The sequence below is a fragment of the Mustela lutreola genome, chromosome 3 (genome assembly GCF_030435805.1).
Source record: "Mustela lutreola isolate mMusLut2 chromosome 3, mMusLut2.pri, whole genome shotgun sequence".
NCBI lineage: Eukaryota > Metazoa > Chordata > Mammalia > Carnivora > Mustelidae > Mustela > Mustela lutreola.
The window spans coordinates 9,127,418-9,146,785 of record NC_081292.1 but is presented as its reverse complement, the minus strand read 5'-3'; the positions used below and the strand labels follow the sequence as shown (position 1 = coordinate 9,146,785).

At 41.4% G+C, this 19,368-nt stretch overlaps 1 protein-coding gene across 2 annotated transcripts in view; it reads right to left on the bottom strand.

Moving 5' to 3' along the window:
* DNAAF11 (dynein axonemal assembly factor 11) overlaps positions 1 to 19,368 on the bottom strand; it is a 70,685-nt gene that overhangs the window by 35,254 nt on the left and 16,063 nt on the right. For both annotated transcript variants that reach the window (XM_059165603.1, XM_059165602.1), the window contains exons 4-7: positions 14,350 to 14,522; positions 11,753 to 11,955; positions 5,820 to 6,011; positions 3,017 to 3,094 (exon numbers count right to left, since the gene is read on the bottom strand). In XM_059165603.1, the coding sequence (XP_059021586.1) occupies positions 3,017 to 3,094; positions 5,820 to 6,011; positions 11,753 to 11,955; positions 14,350 to 14,522 (646 nt within the window). The remainder of the gene's footprint in view (positions 1 to 3,016; positions 3,095 to 5,819; positions 6,012 to 11,752; positions 11,956 to 14,349; positions 14,523 to 19,368) is intronic.

Below are 19,368 nucleotides of genomic sequence, written 5' to 3'. Positions count from 1 at the left end.
CCCAAGTGCCCCTAAAATGAATAAATCTTTAAAAAAAAAAAAAAAGGTAGGTAATGATCAATTTGGCCAAATTTGCTGGGTCAAGTATATAGAGCCTGAGATTTGAAATGAAGTGACTGAACACAAAAGCAAAGTGAACATGGACCATGGGGACATGTGACACTGAACACAGACATGATATAAACACAGGACACAGAAGTGATGTGAACATACAGAAATGATGTGACTACAAAAGTTTTAGGTGACAGAATATGCAGACATGGTTTCAAGGAGAGTGAAGTGAGGAGCTGGTGACTGAGTCCAGCATCTAAGTGGCTTGGCTACTAAGTGGGGACAGAGAAATAGGATGGTAGCTGCCAGGGGAACTAGAGAAAAGGACGTTCTTGTTTTTTAGGATGGATGATATCACAGTGTCCGTAAACTGATGAGTGGATCTAGTGGGAGGGTGAGAAATGATACAGAAGAGAAGGGGGTCTCTGCAGAAGCAAGCCGTTGACCGGAAGAGGGGTGGGATCAGCATGCCGCAGAGAGAGTGACTCAGGACGGGAAGTTCGCCCCCTGCCGCAGGAGAACAGAGAATTTGTGCTACACCCAGAGACACTGATAAATTGGATGAGAAAACTTCTAACTGCTTCTTTTTCTCTATGGAGTAAGAAATCAGTTCCCTAGTTGGGACCACACAATGGAAGTAAGAAGGGAACAAAAGGGGCGAGAGCAGCCTATGGGAGACCGCACGAGTGAATTACCAACAAAACACAGTATGACCACCGGAAGTCCACTGGAGGTCCAGGGTCGTGGATTTCCAGTAAGACCAGCAAGGGAGCTGGGAGTTTTCCTCCAGGCATGCACGAGGGCAAGTGCAGGAAGGCATGTCTGATTTAAATGGGGTTGAAATGAGGAGGGAAGGAAAGAAGGACGAGAGTTGAAGGTCATGTCAAGAGCGAATCTCTGTGACGAACGATCAAACCGCAGCAGAGTGACAGAAGGGGAGAAAATGAGCGGCAGGGGGCAGGCAGAAAGCCAGGAGATGAAATGGTTCTTGATCTTCATGGGCCAGGTGATTACTGGAGCGCAGAGAGCTCCCCAGGAGCATAGGGGATGGTGCCCAGTGGGACACTCAAGGGAAGATTCCAGAGGTGGAAGAGATACAGAAGATGGCAAATCTGAGAATAAAAGGGAATTGGGTGGCCGGACTGCAGGGGAGATGATGGCGGGGAGTGAGGTGGTAGAGGGCCAGGAAGGCCCAGGCTGGGGTGGGTAGTCTCCATCGAGGGCGAAGTCACACGACTGACGATGGGAGGAAGGGCAGAGACAAAGACACTGGTCTGCGCGCAACAGTCTTCTGCAGTGAGTGGGTGGAGGGTAAGCGTAAGGATTGGGCAGAAGTAGTCCATGACTGCAGAAGGGCAAGGGTGGTGTATCCAGATGGCCTGTGCTCCAAGGGGGGCTGGGAATATTTGGGCAAGGGAAGAGAAATGGTCTGAAAGTGGCTAAGAGGTACAGCTCTCCTAGAGGTAGATGTCCTACGGAGAATAAGGGAGGCAGAATCCTTAGCTTCCATTCATGAAAGAGGATAAAAGGCGTGCTGAGAGAAAAGGCTGAGGATAGAGGCTTTGCTGAGGAGGCACGAGTTCCAGAGGGCATGGTAGCAGGGAAGGACGGGTCAGGCAGGAGGAGGAGGAAGAGAATGAGGTGGACGGAGAGGTGCACAGAGCCATAAGGGACTAACTTTCTGGGAGGTGACGGATGACCCAGGACGGGGAGGAAGGGTGACCATGGCAGGAGGAAAAGTAGGTGGTAGTAGGGCAGGTGGGAGGTATTCAGTTCTTCACGGATCCCCCTAACCAGAGTTAGCAGTCGGGGCAGGTGAAGTGGTGAGTGTGGTGTGAGGAGAGGTGGTCTCACCGGGGTCCCAGAGAGCTCTGAGAGACTCCCTCAGGCCCTGCCACAGGCTGAAGGGAGACTGCCTTCCAACTAGATTTCGGAGCTCAATGAATGTGGACACCTGTCACAGTCACTGCCGTATCCTCATGTCATGTCTTACGCTACATTAACTTCTGCAGGATAAAGAAGCGAGGTGTTGTGCGGCAGATATAAGCTTGATCATGGAAGTCACTAAAACTGGGTTAGCATGAGCAAGGCAGACACACCATCCATTAGCTTGGGCAAGTCACTCCACCTCTCTCAAGCTCAGGTTTGTAACCCATGAAAAACAAATACTGCCTGGCACACGAGATCACCAGGCAGACGGAATAAATGATGCCTGGGGATGATCAAGACAGTCCCTTTCTCCTGGGCCTCACATAGAAAATGAAAGGGAAACAGACAGCCTTTGAGCAATGAAATGAAGCCAACGAGATTTAGTCCAAAGGGTTTTTGGTCTGTACTTTGGCCACGAAAGGCTATTTATTTATTTATTTATCTATCTATTTATCTGTTTATTTATTTATTGGCCTTCTTTCTAGTTTTAACTTTTAAGACAGCCAGACAGGGTAGATATTATTAGACCTGAGGATTTCTGGTTTGAATACTTTCCTTCTCTAATTAATGTCATTGAAGTATCTATATCAGGTTCTTTCCGTAGCCCCCCAGTGCTTTGGAGACATATCCCAGAGTGGAAAGCAGACACACACACAGGAGAGGTACCATAGTCCCAGCCACCCTGTTCAGGGCAGAGCTTTAAACATCAATAAACATAAGAATAATTCACTTGGAATTTTCAGGCAGAAAACTGGATATGGTCCAAAGTTTCAGGGGATATATAAATAACTAGGATTTCCATATGTCAAGATCATGTTTGGAGTGCCAAGAAAATAAAATATAACATTATGTACTTGAAAACATTATAGATGCTCTGCTTTCAAATATACGCGCAGTGACATTCTTACTAGGCTCATCAGGCTTGTTAAGAGCATTTAAGATACATTCTCAACACAGCAAACCTGCAAGTGAAAATCATCGTAATGACCACCAGCAAATGTTCTGCTTCTTACAGCATCTCTTTGGTCTCACGTACTTGGGATCATTTACGTTCAAGGCCTTCCCATCTTTAGTGATCAAAATCCTGGGTGGTTTCACTTTCTTCTTCTTTTCACTTGGATTGGAGATGGATAGAACAAGGGGCAATGGGGAGAGAGAAGAATAAAGAGAATTAAAAAGGAATATTTTTGTGAAACAGTTTAAGAGAAATTGATGAGATATCTGTGAACACATCAACAATTCACTGTTCTGAAGCCCATTCTTTTAATGTTATGCTGGGAATTGATAATCAAACCAGATTTCTGCATGATTGCATCTATATCTGTAAAGCAAAAATGTGACCAAGACAATTTGGCAAATAATTAAAAAGGGGGGGGTGGAATCCCTCCTTTGTGTGAAATATCCATGAATATTTCGATCAGTCTACTTTATGATTATTTTCCCAGATAACTGTCAATTCTCCATTTGTGTCTACATCTCTGCGTTAGTTAAAATGGTCATTTTTAAAATGCCAAGTAGATTGTATTCTATAAAAGTAAAAATACCAATACTTTAGAATCAATGCAAAAGGATGTTTATCACAGTCTTAGCAGTGGCAAAACCCCAGAACTATGATGAATGCCCTTCAGTGGAGGAGTCATGGGCTCCACGGTGGTATTCATGCTATAAAAGAGGTTGCAGCTGTTAAAAAATGTGTTCGCTCTTTATCTACGGCTCAAAAAATTGATGGAAAATGTTGATGATGTATTTAGTGAGCACAAATTCATAAAATATAAATCCATTTTTGTTTTGTTTTGTTTTAAGAATTTTATTTATTTATTTGACAGAGAGAGACACCGCGAGAGAGGGAACACAAGCAGGGGGAACTAGGAGAGGGAAAGCAGGCTTCCGGTGGAGCAGGGAGCCCAATGTGGGGCTGGATCCCAGGATACTGGGATCATGACCTGAGCCAAAGGCAGATGCTTAGTGACTGAGCCACCCAGGTGCCCCTCCATTTTTTTTTTTAAAGATCCTAAATCATACATTTGCAGAGATGATGTATACCATTGTAGAGGGTAGAGAAGGCTCTGGTGGGATTGACCCCAGCCTGCTAACACTCATTACCTAAAGAGGTACAGACAAGAGGAAAAGAAATGGTTTAGAGAGGAAAGATTCATGGGATAGCATGAAAGAAAAGTGCAGAATGTAAGTTCTAGCTATTTAAACATTACCGAAGATCTATACAAACTTCCTAAGGCATACATGGACAAGCTTTGGAAGACCAGATGGAGAAATGTGTTTAGTAAATGGAACTGTAGGCAATTCTTTGCCTTGAATTTCTCTTTTTTTAATACAGATTTTGTATCAGTCAACTTTATTTTAAAATGTAAATTTATGCACATTTTTCTGCATCTTAAACTGGGTCCCCAGGTCCAATAAGTTAATATGTCCATGCACCGCATTATTCTCCATGACCCAGGACAATTAAGGGACATCCAGGAGAGGCAAACATCCCAGGGACCAGGGGGACTGAGTACACTACCGCATACAGTATGGAGTGACTTGCATTTCTATCCATTTTAGCTGTACTTTATTTTAGGCTGTTAGGGGAGAAAAAAATGTTTCCTGGTTTCAGGCTCAATCCAATGTATTACACAATATACTTTAATATATGGACATTTTATCTATGTACACATACATAAATATGATATGTATATATGCATGTACATTGCATATATGTTGGAAAGATACTACATATTATAAAAAAACATGTCAAACTTTCATTCCAGAACTTTCTTAAGTCTACAAAGTACTTTTACACATTGGCTCATATGATTGTCTTAACAACACAGCAGGGGAATTAAGGCAGGGATGAGAATCCCTGTCTAGCAGATAAGGAAACAGATGAGCAGTTAGGTGATTCCCAGCATCACACAGACAGTAGGGCAGAGTCAGCATGTGAGCCCATGTTTTATTCCAGTGCTCTCCCCAAAGCATGGGGTGGCCTCTCTGTGTACAGACTACCATATTTTATAAACAAGAATTTGGGGTAAAATTCAATTCTCATTTTGATACCTCCCTATCATCTAGCTAATGAACAAAATGGCATGAAAGCAGAAGTGATTGCTAATAGTATTTTTTAGTCTTTTAGGTTCTCGCTTTCAGTCGATAATTACAGGGAAAGACACTGTGCTCCGCTGTCGTAACTGCCACGCAGACAGCGGTGTATCAGAGTTAAATGATCCCATTCCCAGGCACAGGAATTAGAAGTATTTCCATAAGTGGCACATTTTATATACTAGGCCTGAGCAATGACATGAAATGACATAGGGCTTAGCTTTTAAAAAGCCTCTTTGAGAATAACAATTTAAGCATTCTAGCTTCTAACAAATCATCAAGCTATATCTAAACAATTCAGAAGTGAAAGCATACGGTGGAGTGCCTAAGAGAGTTGTATTAGGAAAATAGAATGCCCAGTGAAACAAATTTCTAATTTCGCAAATTATAAGATGCAAAGGAACTTACCCCACAAACTGCCCTTTTTCTCGGTGGTGTGATGATCATTATCTCTAACCCGGGCCATACTTGTATTTGATTCACTGAAAGTTGTTAAAAAAGTAAAGACATCCAAACAAAACTACCTAAAATGCCATCATTCATGACATCCTAAGGAAGGGAGTCTGATATTAACAAGTGTTAATAGATACAATGCAACAGGGAGCTGAACTTGAAAGCAAAGTCAATGTGTGATGGCTAGCAAAGATTGAATGCAGTTAAGGAGTAAAATCATGTGCAGTCATGAAAATATAATCCCTTGGAGAGCATTGCATCTCTCTCAATGATAGGAAAAAATTAAATACCTTAATTTTTCTTGGTCTTTTCGCTGTTTTTCCATATGCCTAAGTGTTTCCAATCGAGATTCAGGAGTAAACAAAGAGGGCTTGTTCCAGAATTCCAGGTCATCTTCACTGTCCTTGGACTTTTTTTGGTTGCATTTCCCTTCTTGTCCTTCTGGCGCCTGGACATGGCAGCTGCTCTCTACTGAAAAGGGGCTGGAAGAACAAATAGATCCAGAGCATGTAAGACCAATACTGGGTATCATGGAGTTTTGTGCTCAATACTGTCCCTTAAATCTCTTACACATTTTTCATAAGTTATCTTCTTACCTTTGAATGACAAAACATGTCTACAGCCATACCACCCTGAACGCGCCCGATCTCGTCTGAATGACAAAACATCTCAGAAAGAGTGCCTATGTAAGCCAAGGTAGACAAAGGTACTGCCCCAAATGGGGTAAGCCCTTATCATCTAACACGTGTCACACTGCAGTGATCAGACAGAAGGGCTCCCAGGTCTGGCTGACATGAGTCACCTGGGGAGCCTTATGAAGAATACAGATATCTAGACTCCCACCAGAAATTCAATAGATGTGGGACTGGGCCCAGGAATCTGTGTTTTATGATATTTTGCAAGAAGCTCTCATGATCAGACAAACTCAGGGACCACTGGGCCTTCCCAATGACCCCACCTCCATTCTGGCACTCCTCAGTTCCACCCCCCACACCGCTCTCAGAGAAATCTTTCCAACAGGCAAATTAGATCAGATTATGTCCAGGTTCTTTATTGATTCTCTATCTCCAAAATTGCCTAGTGGGATATATAGGCTCTTCCGTGGTATGGCCTTTTATGGATCACTTCTGATGTCATAGCTTTAGATGGTAACAGTGCTGTGTTCTCTTTTTTATTCATGTTCTGTGGATTGTCTGAGTTAAATGATGTCTCTCTATGACATCAAATGGGGCATATGGCATTCATTCAGTGTGGACTCAAGAAATATTTATCGAGCACCTTCTGTGTGCCAGGCACAGAAAATGACACTATTTTCAGGAGATGCTACTCTAGCAGAGGAAAAATGACACCAGTCAAACAGTAAACACTGAGAGATTCTCTCCCCTCACCTTGCCCTGCAACTTAAACTCTGTTTCAAAATGACATTACATGAAAAAATCCACAGGAAGCCTTCAGCACCAAGTATGGCAAACATTAAGTACTCATAAATGTTACATTTTATTGTTGGTACAGAAATGAGATGACATCAAAGGCTCATTTAGTTGACCTTCAGATAAGATGCGATTTGAAGAGATGGACCAAAAACACTAGAATGGGAAATTTAAACAGTATAAACAGAACACAGAGTAAGATTCTGCTTACACTTTGTTACATATTACAAAATGTAACTATATAGTTTAATAAGCAAAATAATGCAAATTGCTGAAAACAAATGCTTCGCCGTATAGCTATAGTTCTTTATGGTGTTGAAAAGCCAATCTATTAAGGGGATCTATAATATTCTCCAACATTCTAGGTAATCATCACTGAAATAATTGATTCCATTTTCAGTTAGTTAAAAGAATTTGTTTTTTCTGGAAAGTGACTAATTGTTTCACTTTTATCTTTTGCGATGTAAAATAAAATAGTAAACATAAAAATAATTGCACTTAAGGAAAATTATAGAAATATCAGCTAAAGAACTCAAGTCTCCAAAAGCAAAATGCATGTAAATGCACACCGCTGGGTGATGAAGCAAACTGAGCTCATTAGGATACGAACAAACAATGTGCTCTTCAGCCACTTCCTTCAAAGCTGTGCCCTCAGAACTCTCTTCCCACTCCCGAGCACATCCCACAGCCTGAAGTCCCCCCCAAGCACAGTCCCATCTCAGCTAAAGGTGTTAAAGGCCTCCAGTTTAAATAAAACTTTACTTCCATTCCAGTTGAAGCCCTTCCGCTCCCTCTCCAAACTCCTCCCCTCACCCAGCTCATGACTGGCCTACGCATGCGGAAAGGGGCATAGGCTACTCCAACCCATCACTGCTCATCTACTCCTTCCCCTTGTTTCCCACCTCACTGGCTTCTTCAGGTCCCCCTGACCTCAGAAATTTGGGCCTGGGACAACAGATAGGGAGAAGGAGGCAAATACATCTTCTAAGACAGATGCTCTTAGACCTTGGCTGCTGGCTCCCTCTCCAGGGCTGATGCCCACTTACTGGCTTTCTCTTGTAGGCACGTATATTGGTTCTTGGAGACATTAGAATAGCCTTCCAAGTTCATATTCCCTATCCAGCTGGTCATGTGTGACAACGCCTCAGCTTCTGCCACTGACATCCACCCCACACTCTCAATCCTACCGCTCTCTTGGACAGCAGCCATTCAAAGACAGTTCAAGTACAGTTCCTTCCACTGTATGTACTTGGCCCATGGGATAGCCACAAACCCTTGTCATGACAGATGCGTGGAGTATAAACTGAAGCCACTAATGCCCACTTTCTTGATCCTTCCGCTCTAGGCTATTCCAGGACAAAACTCATCTCTTCAGTTCTCTCGAGGCTAGAAACAGGCTTCAGAACTAGTCAAGGGATGAGATGCTTGTCTCCCTTCTTGCAGCCCTGGCATCTTTATGGCGTTTCTTCTTACAGTCTCGAAAGTGGAGTAGCCCCCTACTCTCTCTGACTAGGCTAATGATTCACTATCTTGATGACCTTCCTCCAGAACCTCTGGGTTTCTGTCCAAATAGGCAGAATGCAGTCAGAGGAGCAGTGGCTGAAGGAGGAACCAGTCAGTCCTGTGGGGAAGCAAGGAGGCACCTGCAAGAACCCCAGCTGTAGGCTTCTACTCAACACAAGAACAGATCATTTTAAACATTTGTGAACTTGTATAAACCAAGAAGAAGAAATGACCCCCAACACATTTTATGTGCCTATTATAGCTTTGATGCAAAACACTGGGGAAAATACAATGAAAAAAGAATATTACAGCATAAACTCACTTATGAACATAGGTTTAAATATTATAAGTAAAATATTAGCAAAATGAATGCAGAAATCTATTAAAAATATGCCATGGACAAAAATGAATTTATTCTGGAAATTCAAGGATGGCTTAATATTGGAAAATTTATTAATGTGAGTCAACACATTAACAGATAAACATGGCTATCACAAAAGAGGCCAAAAAGGTACTTCGTAAGATCCAGGATCTGTGATAACAGATCTTCATCAATTTGTAATCAAAGGACACCTACTTAACTCTACCAAAACCTCACAGTGAACACCTTACTTATGATGAGAAATTGGAAAGATTCTTTTTATAGTCAGAACTAGACAGATTCTCACTCTTATTGTGGCTATTCCATTCTATACTGGAGGCCTTAGCAGGCATCATAAAGAAAATTTAAAAAAAAAAGCAGAGGGATAAGGATTGGAACATTTTTTTAAGTTGCCATTTATTGGGAAAAAAAAAAGTGTGTTCTTCTATATAGAAAACACAGGATCACCTACAGACTAATACCACATCTTTTAAAAAGGTCAGCAAGATTGCTTAATACAGTATCAGTATACAGAAATCTTTTGTCTCTTTATACAACAGCAGGAACCAATTACAAGAGTATTTTAAAGTCCCATCTACAAGATACTTGGAAATAAATCTAATAAAAATGGTGTAAAACCTCTATGGAGAAAATTACAAAACCTTATTGAAGGACTCAGAAGAAGGTCTAAATAAACAGAGAAAACTATTCAAAGTTCAGCAAGGAAGGATCAAAATCAGGAAGATGTCAACTTTCCCCTAATTAACATATAAATTAAATGCAATTTCAATCAAAATTACACTAGGGATTTTTAGGGAATTTGAATAGCAGATTCTAAACTTACAGAAAACTAAAGAGCTAAGAACAGCTGAGATTAATTTGAAAAATGGGAATACCTCCTACCAAATATCAAGATTTACCATAAATCTACAGATATTAAAACCATGTGAAGGTGCATCCATGATGCAGTCTAGGGAGCCCAGAAATGGACCCATGAGTACATGAGTAGAGGGTACATGGTAAGGGTGGTGTTACAGATCAGAAGAATAGCATCTTTATAATGGCGCAGACAACTGGCTACCCAGATGGAAAACAACTGGTACCCTACCCCACACTGTAGTCGAAGGTTAATTCCCCATAGACAGATAAGACATTGGAGTAATGGAAATTTTCCACAAACGAGTCCAAAAAATACAAAAATAAACAACTACATTACTATTTTTGAATTCTATAAAACAGAAGCACTTATAAAAATTAAAGGCTGGAAGAAGATATTTGCAAAACACGTAACTCCTAAAGAATTTGCACCTAGAATATAAAACTACAAATCAATAAGGAAAAAACCTTACAACTTAGTTAAAATAGGCAGAGGACCTGAAGAGAACAACTATGGATAGCCAATAAAAACAGAGGCAGACATCTAAGATACAGATTCCAGGGTCCTGGGATCAAGTCTCGAATCAGGATCTTTGCTCAGTGGGGAGCCTCCTTCTCCCTCTCCCTCTACCTGCTGCTCCCCATGCTGTTCTCTTCTCTCTCTGTGTCAAATGAATTTAAAAAATTAAAAACAAACAAGAAAATTGGGCAATGAATATACAGGTTGGGGGGGGGGGAAATCTCCTAATTGAGGATGTGGAAACGTCTCTGCTGAACACGCTAGAGAAGCTTTCATACCTGCGGGAGGAGACATGTGCAACATTGTCTGAAGGAAATGAAAGCAGGGAAACAATCTAAATGACCATCTGATGAGGGATGGCTGGCCGGGGCATCTCCTGCTGAGTTCCACCAGGAGGGCCATGCAGGCAGTGAGAGCCAGTGCACATTCTGATCCAGCAGGGCCAACGGGTTACCAGCTGTCAGATATTGTGAACATCACCATCGGAGATAAACTGAGTTATTCATCCAGTGGAATGTTATTCCCCAGTTAGAATGAATCAATAGCTCTACCTGTCTTTCTATGCAAAAATTTCAAACACGTAACACTGAAGGAAGAGCAAAGTTGTAGAAAGATATTGTTTACGCCAAAACACACACACACACACACACACACACAGCCACTCTTGTTCAAGGAAGCATAATTACACTGTAAATATATTTCATATATATATGGATGGGATCACATATACCACATATGCACTTAACTTTCAGGATGGCAAACCCACTGAAGATGAAAAGAAAACAGCATAGACTCTCGGGGATATTTTATTTCTTATTTTTAAAAAGATCCAAAGCAAACATGTAAACTATTGATATTTATTAAATCTGGGAAGAACTATAGTGTCTATTAATTTTCAAAACATTTATTTATGCCTCAAATATCTTATAATTTTCTAAGATTAAGAGATTCTGCTTTCAAAATATTTAAAGCTTTCACTATATGGAATCAAATCAACTGACTATAGCTGCAAGTCATTTAAAATAAACGAGTGTAAAAAATTCATGCTTGTATAAAAGACCAATTTAGAGGCTTATTAATCACATTAAAATATATTCATTATATAATTCACAAAACAGAATATTTTATGATGCAATCAAAATTATTTGACTTATAATAATGTGACTTACATTTAACTTTTCTAAAATATCCCCACTATTATAAATCAAAGTACACCTGTTCATTCATCTTTCCTGTACATCTTATAGAGATTTGTCTGCAGGATAATTTTAAATGCAAATTAAATTTGCCAGCTTGGAAAGGCATTTTTTTCATAAGGAAGGAAAACCTCAAAGAATTGACCCAAATAATGAGACGTTCCCACTCTTTCCTCCAAAATTCACATCACAATTTACTCTTCAAATCAGTCATCTGAAATATGATACCGTGAACACTTTGGGAAGTGAGAATAGTTTGCTGCTTTTAACCAAAGTTGAGGAGAAAGTAAACTCTCATACTTCGGTTGCGCGTAAAGTAGCACTGATGTCTGCATACCTCTGTCCCTCAAAGCCCAGGTAACTTCTCGCCTTCGCTTCCTTTTCCTCCTCTTCCCGCAGGTTCTTCTGAGCCTCTTCCTTGTCTTTGGCTCTTTTGAGGCAATAAGCTTTCTCTTGCTCTCTGATTTGTTGTTCAATTACTGGAAAATTCTGCAATGCCTGAATCCTTTCTGATCGCTCTATTTCCTTACCATCCAACCACTTGAATAAAAAACAAGCAACATGGTACAATTATTCAAAAGTCACAATATGAATCAGCCCCAAGTTGACTTTGAGTGGAATATTGTGAATTTAGAAACAATAAGTAGTATACCATAGTGATAAGCACAGTATTTAATGGGAACCATCAGGAATTTTGATCAAAATCATTTATTTAGTTCAATTAACAGAGTTACAAAGTATCTTTTTTTTTAAAGATTTTATTTATATATTTGACAGAGAGAGATCACAAGTAGGCAGAGAGGCAGGCAGAGAGAGAGAGAGAGGAGGAAGCAGGCTCCCTGCTGAGCAGAGAGCCCGATGCGGGACCCAATCCCAGGACCCTGAGATCATGACCTGAGCCGAAGGCAGTGGCTTAACCCACTGAGCCACCCAGGCGCCCCGAGTTACAAAGTATCTTTACTGGTAAAATAATAGGTACGTCTTCTGTTGAAACCAATTATTAATGACAAGCTCTCAAAATATATTGATTTTATAACTTGGCACTATTCCAGCAACGCCAAATCCTCAAGTCAAACCACAGCTCCAAGTATAACAATGACACTTCGCAAATGCTCTCTACAAAAAAGGGCCTGGTATGTTACACAAAGTTGGGCTCTAATACAAACAGGCACGTGTTCTAACCTTAACAACAAAATCGAACACACTATATTGTTAACTGTTACAGTCATTATTTATATCTGGAGTTTTTATGGTGATTTTCCAAGCTGAAATATTGGAACAATTATCTGGATGGGCCCAGTGTAATCACAAGTGTCCTTATAAGGGAAAGAAGGAGATCAGGAAGAAAGAGTCAGGCTCAGAGTCAGGGAGAGCTTAAAAGACATACACAGTTGGCTTTGTAGATAAAGGTAGGGGCTATGAGCTCCAAAAAGTAGATGCTTTTAGAAGCTCAAAATGCAGGGAAATGAATTCTCCCCTGAGGTCAGCAGAAGGAACACAGCCCTGCCAACACCTTAATTTTAGACATCTGACTCCAGAATGGTAAGAGCACAAATTTGTGTTGTTTTAAGCTACTATGTTTATAGCAACTCAGCATCACAACAGTAGGAAACAAATACAAAAGGAAAATCATACAAAGATTGGGTAAAACACAAATTTAAAAAATTAATCAGGATCAGTGAAATTATACATCAAAATTATAATGTTGATATTTGGAAAAACAATTTGCAGTACATTCTGGATATAAGGACTCACATGGGCTGCAGGTTTCATGCACCTGGCCAACAGCTGTCACAGCTGCCGGCTTGAATGCACAGTGGCAACAGGGGCCCCTGCATGCTTCCAGGGAAGTGGCTCACAGTGGTATGCTACAGGATCCATTTCTATGATATTCTGGTTCTCATCATTCATGTTTTTAGTACGTCAGCATATGATGATGATCAGCTTGGGTTATGCTTGAGCTAATATATCATTTTATTCTAAATATATATTCCAGATTCAATTACCTGAGTCACTCATTCTCTTAATCAAAAAAAAAAAAAATTACATTAGAAGAAATGTGTTCCATAAATCCATCAACCTCGACTATGCAGAACACAGCCGTCTAAAAACAATGTCCTCTGAGAATAAAAGAAAATGCCTATCACGAAGTCAATGCATTCTTGCATTTTCTTGCAGAAGCATATGGGACTTATGCAGGTCAGAAACTCTTGGAATTACATGAAAATTAGCATTACTAGTTGAATATAATCAGGTACATGATTTCTCTAGAAACCATCTGTTTTTCCCCAGATTTCAGAAACATTAGGTGAGGGGAGATACGGCATAACAGGTTAACACATAGAGCGAAGGCTCTCCAGTGAGGTCCCTGGACCAGCAGCATCAGTGCCAGTGGAGATTTTGTTAGAAATGGAAAATCCTGGGTGCTACATCAGACCAATGAATCAGAAACTCTGGGGTGTGGCTCAGCAAACACCACCGAAGAATTCCAAAGAGTAGCAAAGTCTGAGAACCACTAGCAGAGAGAATGAGCTAAGGGAAATCAATGCAAGAAAGTTGTAGAAGCACAGTAGTTTAAGAAAATGCTATACAGAGGTACACAGCTCATCACCTCAAAAACTCTCAGCTCTCAGTTTGCTATTAGTAATGATGAAAGCCCTCCATGACTATGTTTGCATTCATCAAGAAATAGTTCAGCTAAGCCCTGTTGTGTTTTGAATGAGAAAGGAGAAATGTATTTATTTTCCAAAAGTTTATTAAATCCATTAAAACAACTTCAAAGTTTCAGTAAACGGAAGGATTAGTTCTGATTTTCTGGAATATTCCGTTCTCTAAAACCACACATTCCCTGACAATGCTGTGAATAAACATGCAATATAACACGTTGCTTGTTTTCATTTCTCTGAGATTTCTGCATCATTAATATGAGCATACCTTTAATTGCTGAAGGGTTGCCACCACGAACTGCCTATAGCCGTCAAAGTCAGCACACGGGTTACCCATGAGAAAGAGCTCCTTCAGGTGGATATTGTGCTGTAGGGTTTTAATGCTGCTCAACTCTCCAATGAAATTTACAGTCAGGTCGAGTTTTGTCAGCCATTCGCATCCTGTGGAAAGAAGTGAAAAGAAAACAAAGCAAAAAAAAATCACACTCGTAATGAAATGTGTACAACAGCTCAAAGCAGGAACAACAGTTGCAATATTTTAAGTATGATCATTAATTACAAGGCTTACCAAGAAATACGTTTTCAGAAATACCAACTCAAAGGGTAGCCCTGACTCGCTTTTCTTTTTTTTCTTTTTTAATTTCATTTATTTATTTGACAGAGAGTGAGAGAGAACACAAGCAGGCAGAGCAGCAGGCAGAGGGAGAGGGAGAAACAGGCACCCTGCCAAGCAAGGAGCCCGACATGGGGCTTGATCCTAGGACCCTGGGATCATGACCTGAGCCGAAGGCAGTTGCCTAACCAACTGAGCCACCCAGGAACCTCCTGACTCGCTTTTCTATGTGCATTTCCCCTTGTCTCTCCAGCCAAGGGAAATCACTTTCCCTGCCCGATCTGCAAGCCCTGGGCTGGGTAACATGCGGATTTGGTCACCCTGTGCTACTAGAGAGGACACGACATCAGAACAAAGGTCCTTCTAGAGAGGATACCAGCACTCTGTCCTGAGGATTTTGCCAGGTGGGCAGGACACATCTCTCCATGAAGGGTGATGGTGGGAGGGGTCTCCAAAAGGCATAGCATTTCATAAACCTTAGGCATCAGAATTAATATTTACAAAGTCACACTGAAGGGACAGAATGACTCCAAGACCACTAGGAACTGTACTGGAGGTATCAACAACAGTAAAGAGTTAGAGTTTGGTCCTCAGAGGAGTAACAGAAAAAGGATGAGTCACGGATGCAAAGACGGTAGATCTGCCCCATCTGCCTACATTGTAGAGAGGGCTGGATGCCACAGAAATCTGAATCAACTCCCTTTCCTCACATCCCATGGGAACCTGAGAGTTAGGAATACTCTAGTATTAGGCAGATCGGAGTTCACATTCCATCTTGGTCACATCCTTGCTGTGTGATGTTGGATAAGTTACAGGCTGCAGCCTTTGCCTCTGCAGTTTTACAAACAGCATTGGTACCCAGCTCAGGGGTTGCTATAAAGACAATGTAAGATGATTCAGGTGAGGTATTTAGCACAGTACCTGTCACCTAAAGAGCTTCAGCAAACATTAGCTAGGATGAGAAATGACCCAATAAGCACTCTTAGGATTATGCTGGACAATGTAATTATGGGGGAAGAAGGATGCTTGCTTTCCCATGAGCAAAAGTTTGCAGTTCCTCGGTGTGGATTTAGGAAGAGTTGATCTGATTTACACAGCAGCCTCTGCGAGCTAGGTTCAGTAGAAGGCTGTCTTCCTGTGGCTGGCTCACGCTTGTTGGATCCACCTGGCAGAGTTTGCATCCATTAATACCTAGAGAGCCATCTCCAGCTGAAAACACAGCCCTGCCTTGCTGTGCACCATTTCTTCAAATGTCTACATGCTCCGGCCCTCCCATAGGCTTCCTGATTCTATCTTGCTTTTCTGTTGTTGTTTTGGGGCTGTGTAACTTAGGGCAAACTTGCAAACTTTGGTTCCTGATACAGTAAACTCACCAGTATGATCTTGATTCAGGTGGGTTCATAGCTCTGCAATCACGTCACCTTGGGCAAGGTTCTTATTGTTAAAGGCTATACAATGGAACCAGCTTCATTAAATGTTACTGTTTCTCTCTTCTTTACTCTTTCTTGATGCTAGCACCTGACTCCACCTTGTCCAGAATTCCATGTTTTCTTCCTATCTTGTCATATCCCAAACCAGAATCTTCCAAATAAGATCGTTCTGCATTAGTGCTTCCAGAGGGAGGGCCTCACTCTCGAGTCATCTATTCCTGGGTTCATTCATCCCTTCATTCAGGAGTTATTCCCCAGTCCCTGCTATGACCAAGTTACTGAGCCAGGACTTCAGGATAAAGGGCTAAATATGGAGAAAGATTTTATCTAATATGGAGAAAGGAGAAAAAAGATGGACATTCCAGGAAAAAAAAAATTGGGGGCAAAGAAGTGAATCTGCAGAGGCAGGCAGAACCAGAAGTAGGCAATGCCTATTGTTATAAGCCAGCCTACATCGATATGCTCTGGTTCTTTCTCCATCCCCATTCATTGTTCGACCCATTGGTTTTGGCTTCCACCCTCAATATTCTACTAGATTTGCTCCTCTAAAGGTGATAAAGGATATCCTCATGTTGATAAATCTAACAGACCCCTCTCAATCCATTATGTCACTAGAACAGTCGATGCTTATGGCACGATTGACCATGAATTCTTTTTTTTTTTTCCCCAAAGATTTTATTTATTTATTTGACAGGGAGAGAGAGATCACAAGTAGGCAGAGAGCCAGGCAGAGAGGGGGAAGCAGGCTCCCTGCTGAGCAGAGAGCCTGATTCGAGGCATGATCCCAGGACCCTGAGATCATGACCTGAGCCGAAGGCAGCGGCTTAACCCGCTGAGCCACTCAGGCGCCCTGTCAAGTACACTTCTTAACCGACCATAAATTCTCTTTGAAATGCCTCAGTGGTCTTGGGGTTTACTTTCTTATAGATAGGCCAAGCAGAAGAACAATTAAAATTTAATCTTTCCTTGTTCTCTTTTATAATTCAGCTTATTACTCTTGGTCCCCTTTACAGACTTTTGCGCTCCATCAATGGTAACATATCCCAGATTTCCATCCTCGACCCAGTATTCTGTCTCATGTTTCTCTTGATGACAACAGTCATGTTCCCAATTTCTGATGAGTCCTGAACAATGACCTCACATCTGACCATTGAACTGAATGTCATACTCCTATTTCCAAATGCCTGCAAGACATCCTATTCAATGTGTCTAAAAATGAACTCTTCATGTTTTCTCTCACTCTCCACTCCTCAAGACAGCCTTCCTGCCTCCTTGATGTCTACATCCTATTAATGTCATCACCATTTTGGTGTCAGATGCCAAAAGTCAAGTCATAACTAACTTGAGTGTTAACCTAAATTGTGCTTTAAGCCCCTTCATTTCATCAGTCACCAATCCCTGCAGACCTCAACCCCCACATTCTTCCCACCTACTTCTTGTCCACTGTAATCCTATTACCAACAGGCCGGCTCAGGTTCTTGCCCTCTTGTGTATGCAAAATGGATTATATCCTAAGTCATCTCCGCATATTTTGAGAACAGGAAAGAAGGAAGGACAAAAGGAAGAAAACGGTGACACTTACAAGACTCCAACATGTTCAAAAATTTACGTATTTTTTATTTTGCTGTAATGTTGTAGATGAAGAACCTTCCAAATGTTCATTATATTTTTCAAAATGATAAATTTTAATTGTTCTTCTGCTTGGTCTATCTATAAGAAAGTAAACCCCATCTGTCATCCTAACAAACAATTCTTGCTGAACTGGGCGGGCTTGAGAAAGCCTCTTCTTTGGAGTTAGGTACTCCTTCCTTCAGCTGAGGACCACAGTCCATCTGTTCTTCGACGATCCACCTCAATGGCTCATGGTGGTGAGAAGGTCTTCACAACTGACAATGTTGATTTGCCCAGGGGGAGCCTCACACCCTGAGAAACCCACTCTCCTTCCAGGTTAGAATGGTAAGGAAGAGGGATAGAAAAAGAAGGCAATATATCATATCCCAGTGAATCCAAAACAGAGGAAACAGTATGCTAGCTCGTTTTTGCCAGCCAGCAAAACAAAATAATAAGCAAGCAAAAATCCATGTTATCTTTAAAATTATACTGAGAATTACTCAAGTGGGTGAGACGAGTCATCTTCCTCCTCTGACCTTAACCCTAAACAGAGTTCATACTTACCAGCAGACAGATTTGCAGCCTCCTCCCTCCCTACTGTCCATCCCCTCAAACACCTCCTCAAACTACCCTGCACCCAGTGCCTCCTTCTTAGAGCTGTAAGGTGGCGCTCTCAAGAAGTGCCCAGGTAGAGGCCAGCAGAGGGCTGCGGACTACAGTTCCCAAAGCTCAAAAAGACAATAGTGACGATGCTGCCCTCTCGTGGCAGAAGAGCAAAACACAGGAAAACAACTTTCCCAAGATCCTTCCTTAACCAAAACAAGTCCTGGACATACCAACTAAGAGTGAGAGTTTTAATTATTTCTCTGACATTACAGACTGACATTGTACTATCACAAAACATGCATACACAATAAATTTTGTTATTCCACTTGTTCACATGAGACTGCAGCATTGGGCTATAGAGTGGCGGCTAGAGGAGAAATTCTGCATTTCTAATGCAGAAAAATGCCCATGATGGACAGAATCTTCCCAGTTCCAGCACTGAAGACGGCTTTGGGGCCTTTGATCATGACAGCATTTTAGGTTTTGAGGATAAAAATTCGGAACGTATGATGAATAATTACATCTTGTTGCTGTATAACCTTGAGAGTCTCCAAAATACCCATTTCTACACTAGGAGGCAAACAGGCTAAAATCCACCATACCCTAAGTAAAGTCTTCCTAATTTTAGTTATTGGCAGATGGGAGTGGGGTGGGAGAGCAGCTCGCCTGGCTCTGCTTCATGCTCCTGTACTCCAGACTCAAGCCTGCCAGTGGCCATGACCTACCCACGCTCACAGAGCCCCCAGTAGCCTTGCCAGCCGAGTGAGAGGCCGGATGTGGAAACAGAAGCTCACAACCACAGAATGAGCCCGCACCAGACACCTAATCAGCCAAATCCATCATGATTATGAACAGACACCAAGTGTTACCAGGCATTAAAAAAAAATAAAATAAAAGCACAAAATAGAAGCTTGCAAAGTAAAACAGGAAACCTTCCAGAATGTAGAATAACAAGACAAAGAGGTTTAAATAAGGAATACAGAGTAAGAGAAATGGAAGATCAATCTAGTACAAGAAAAATCCATTT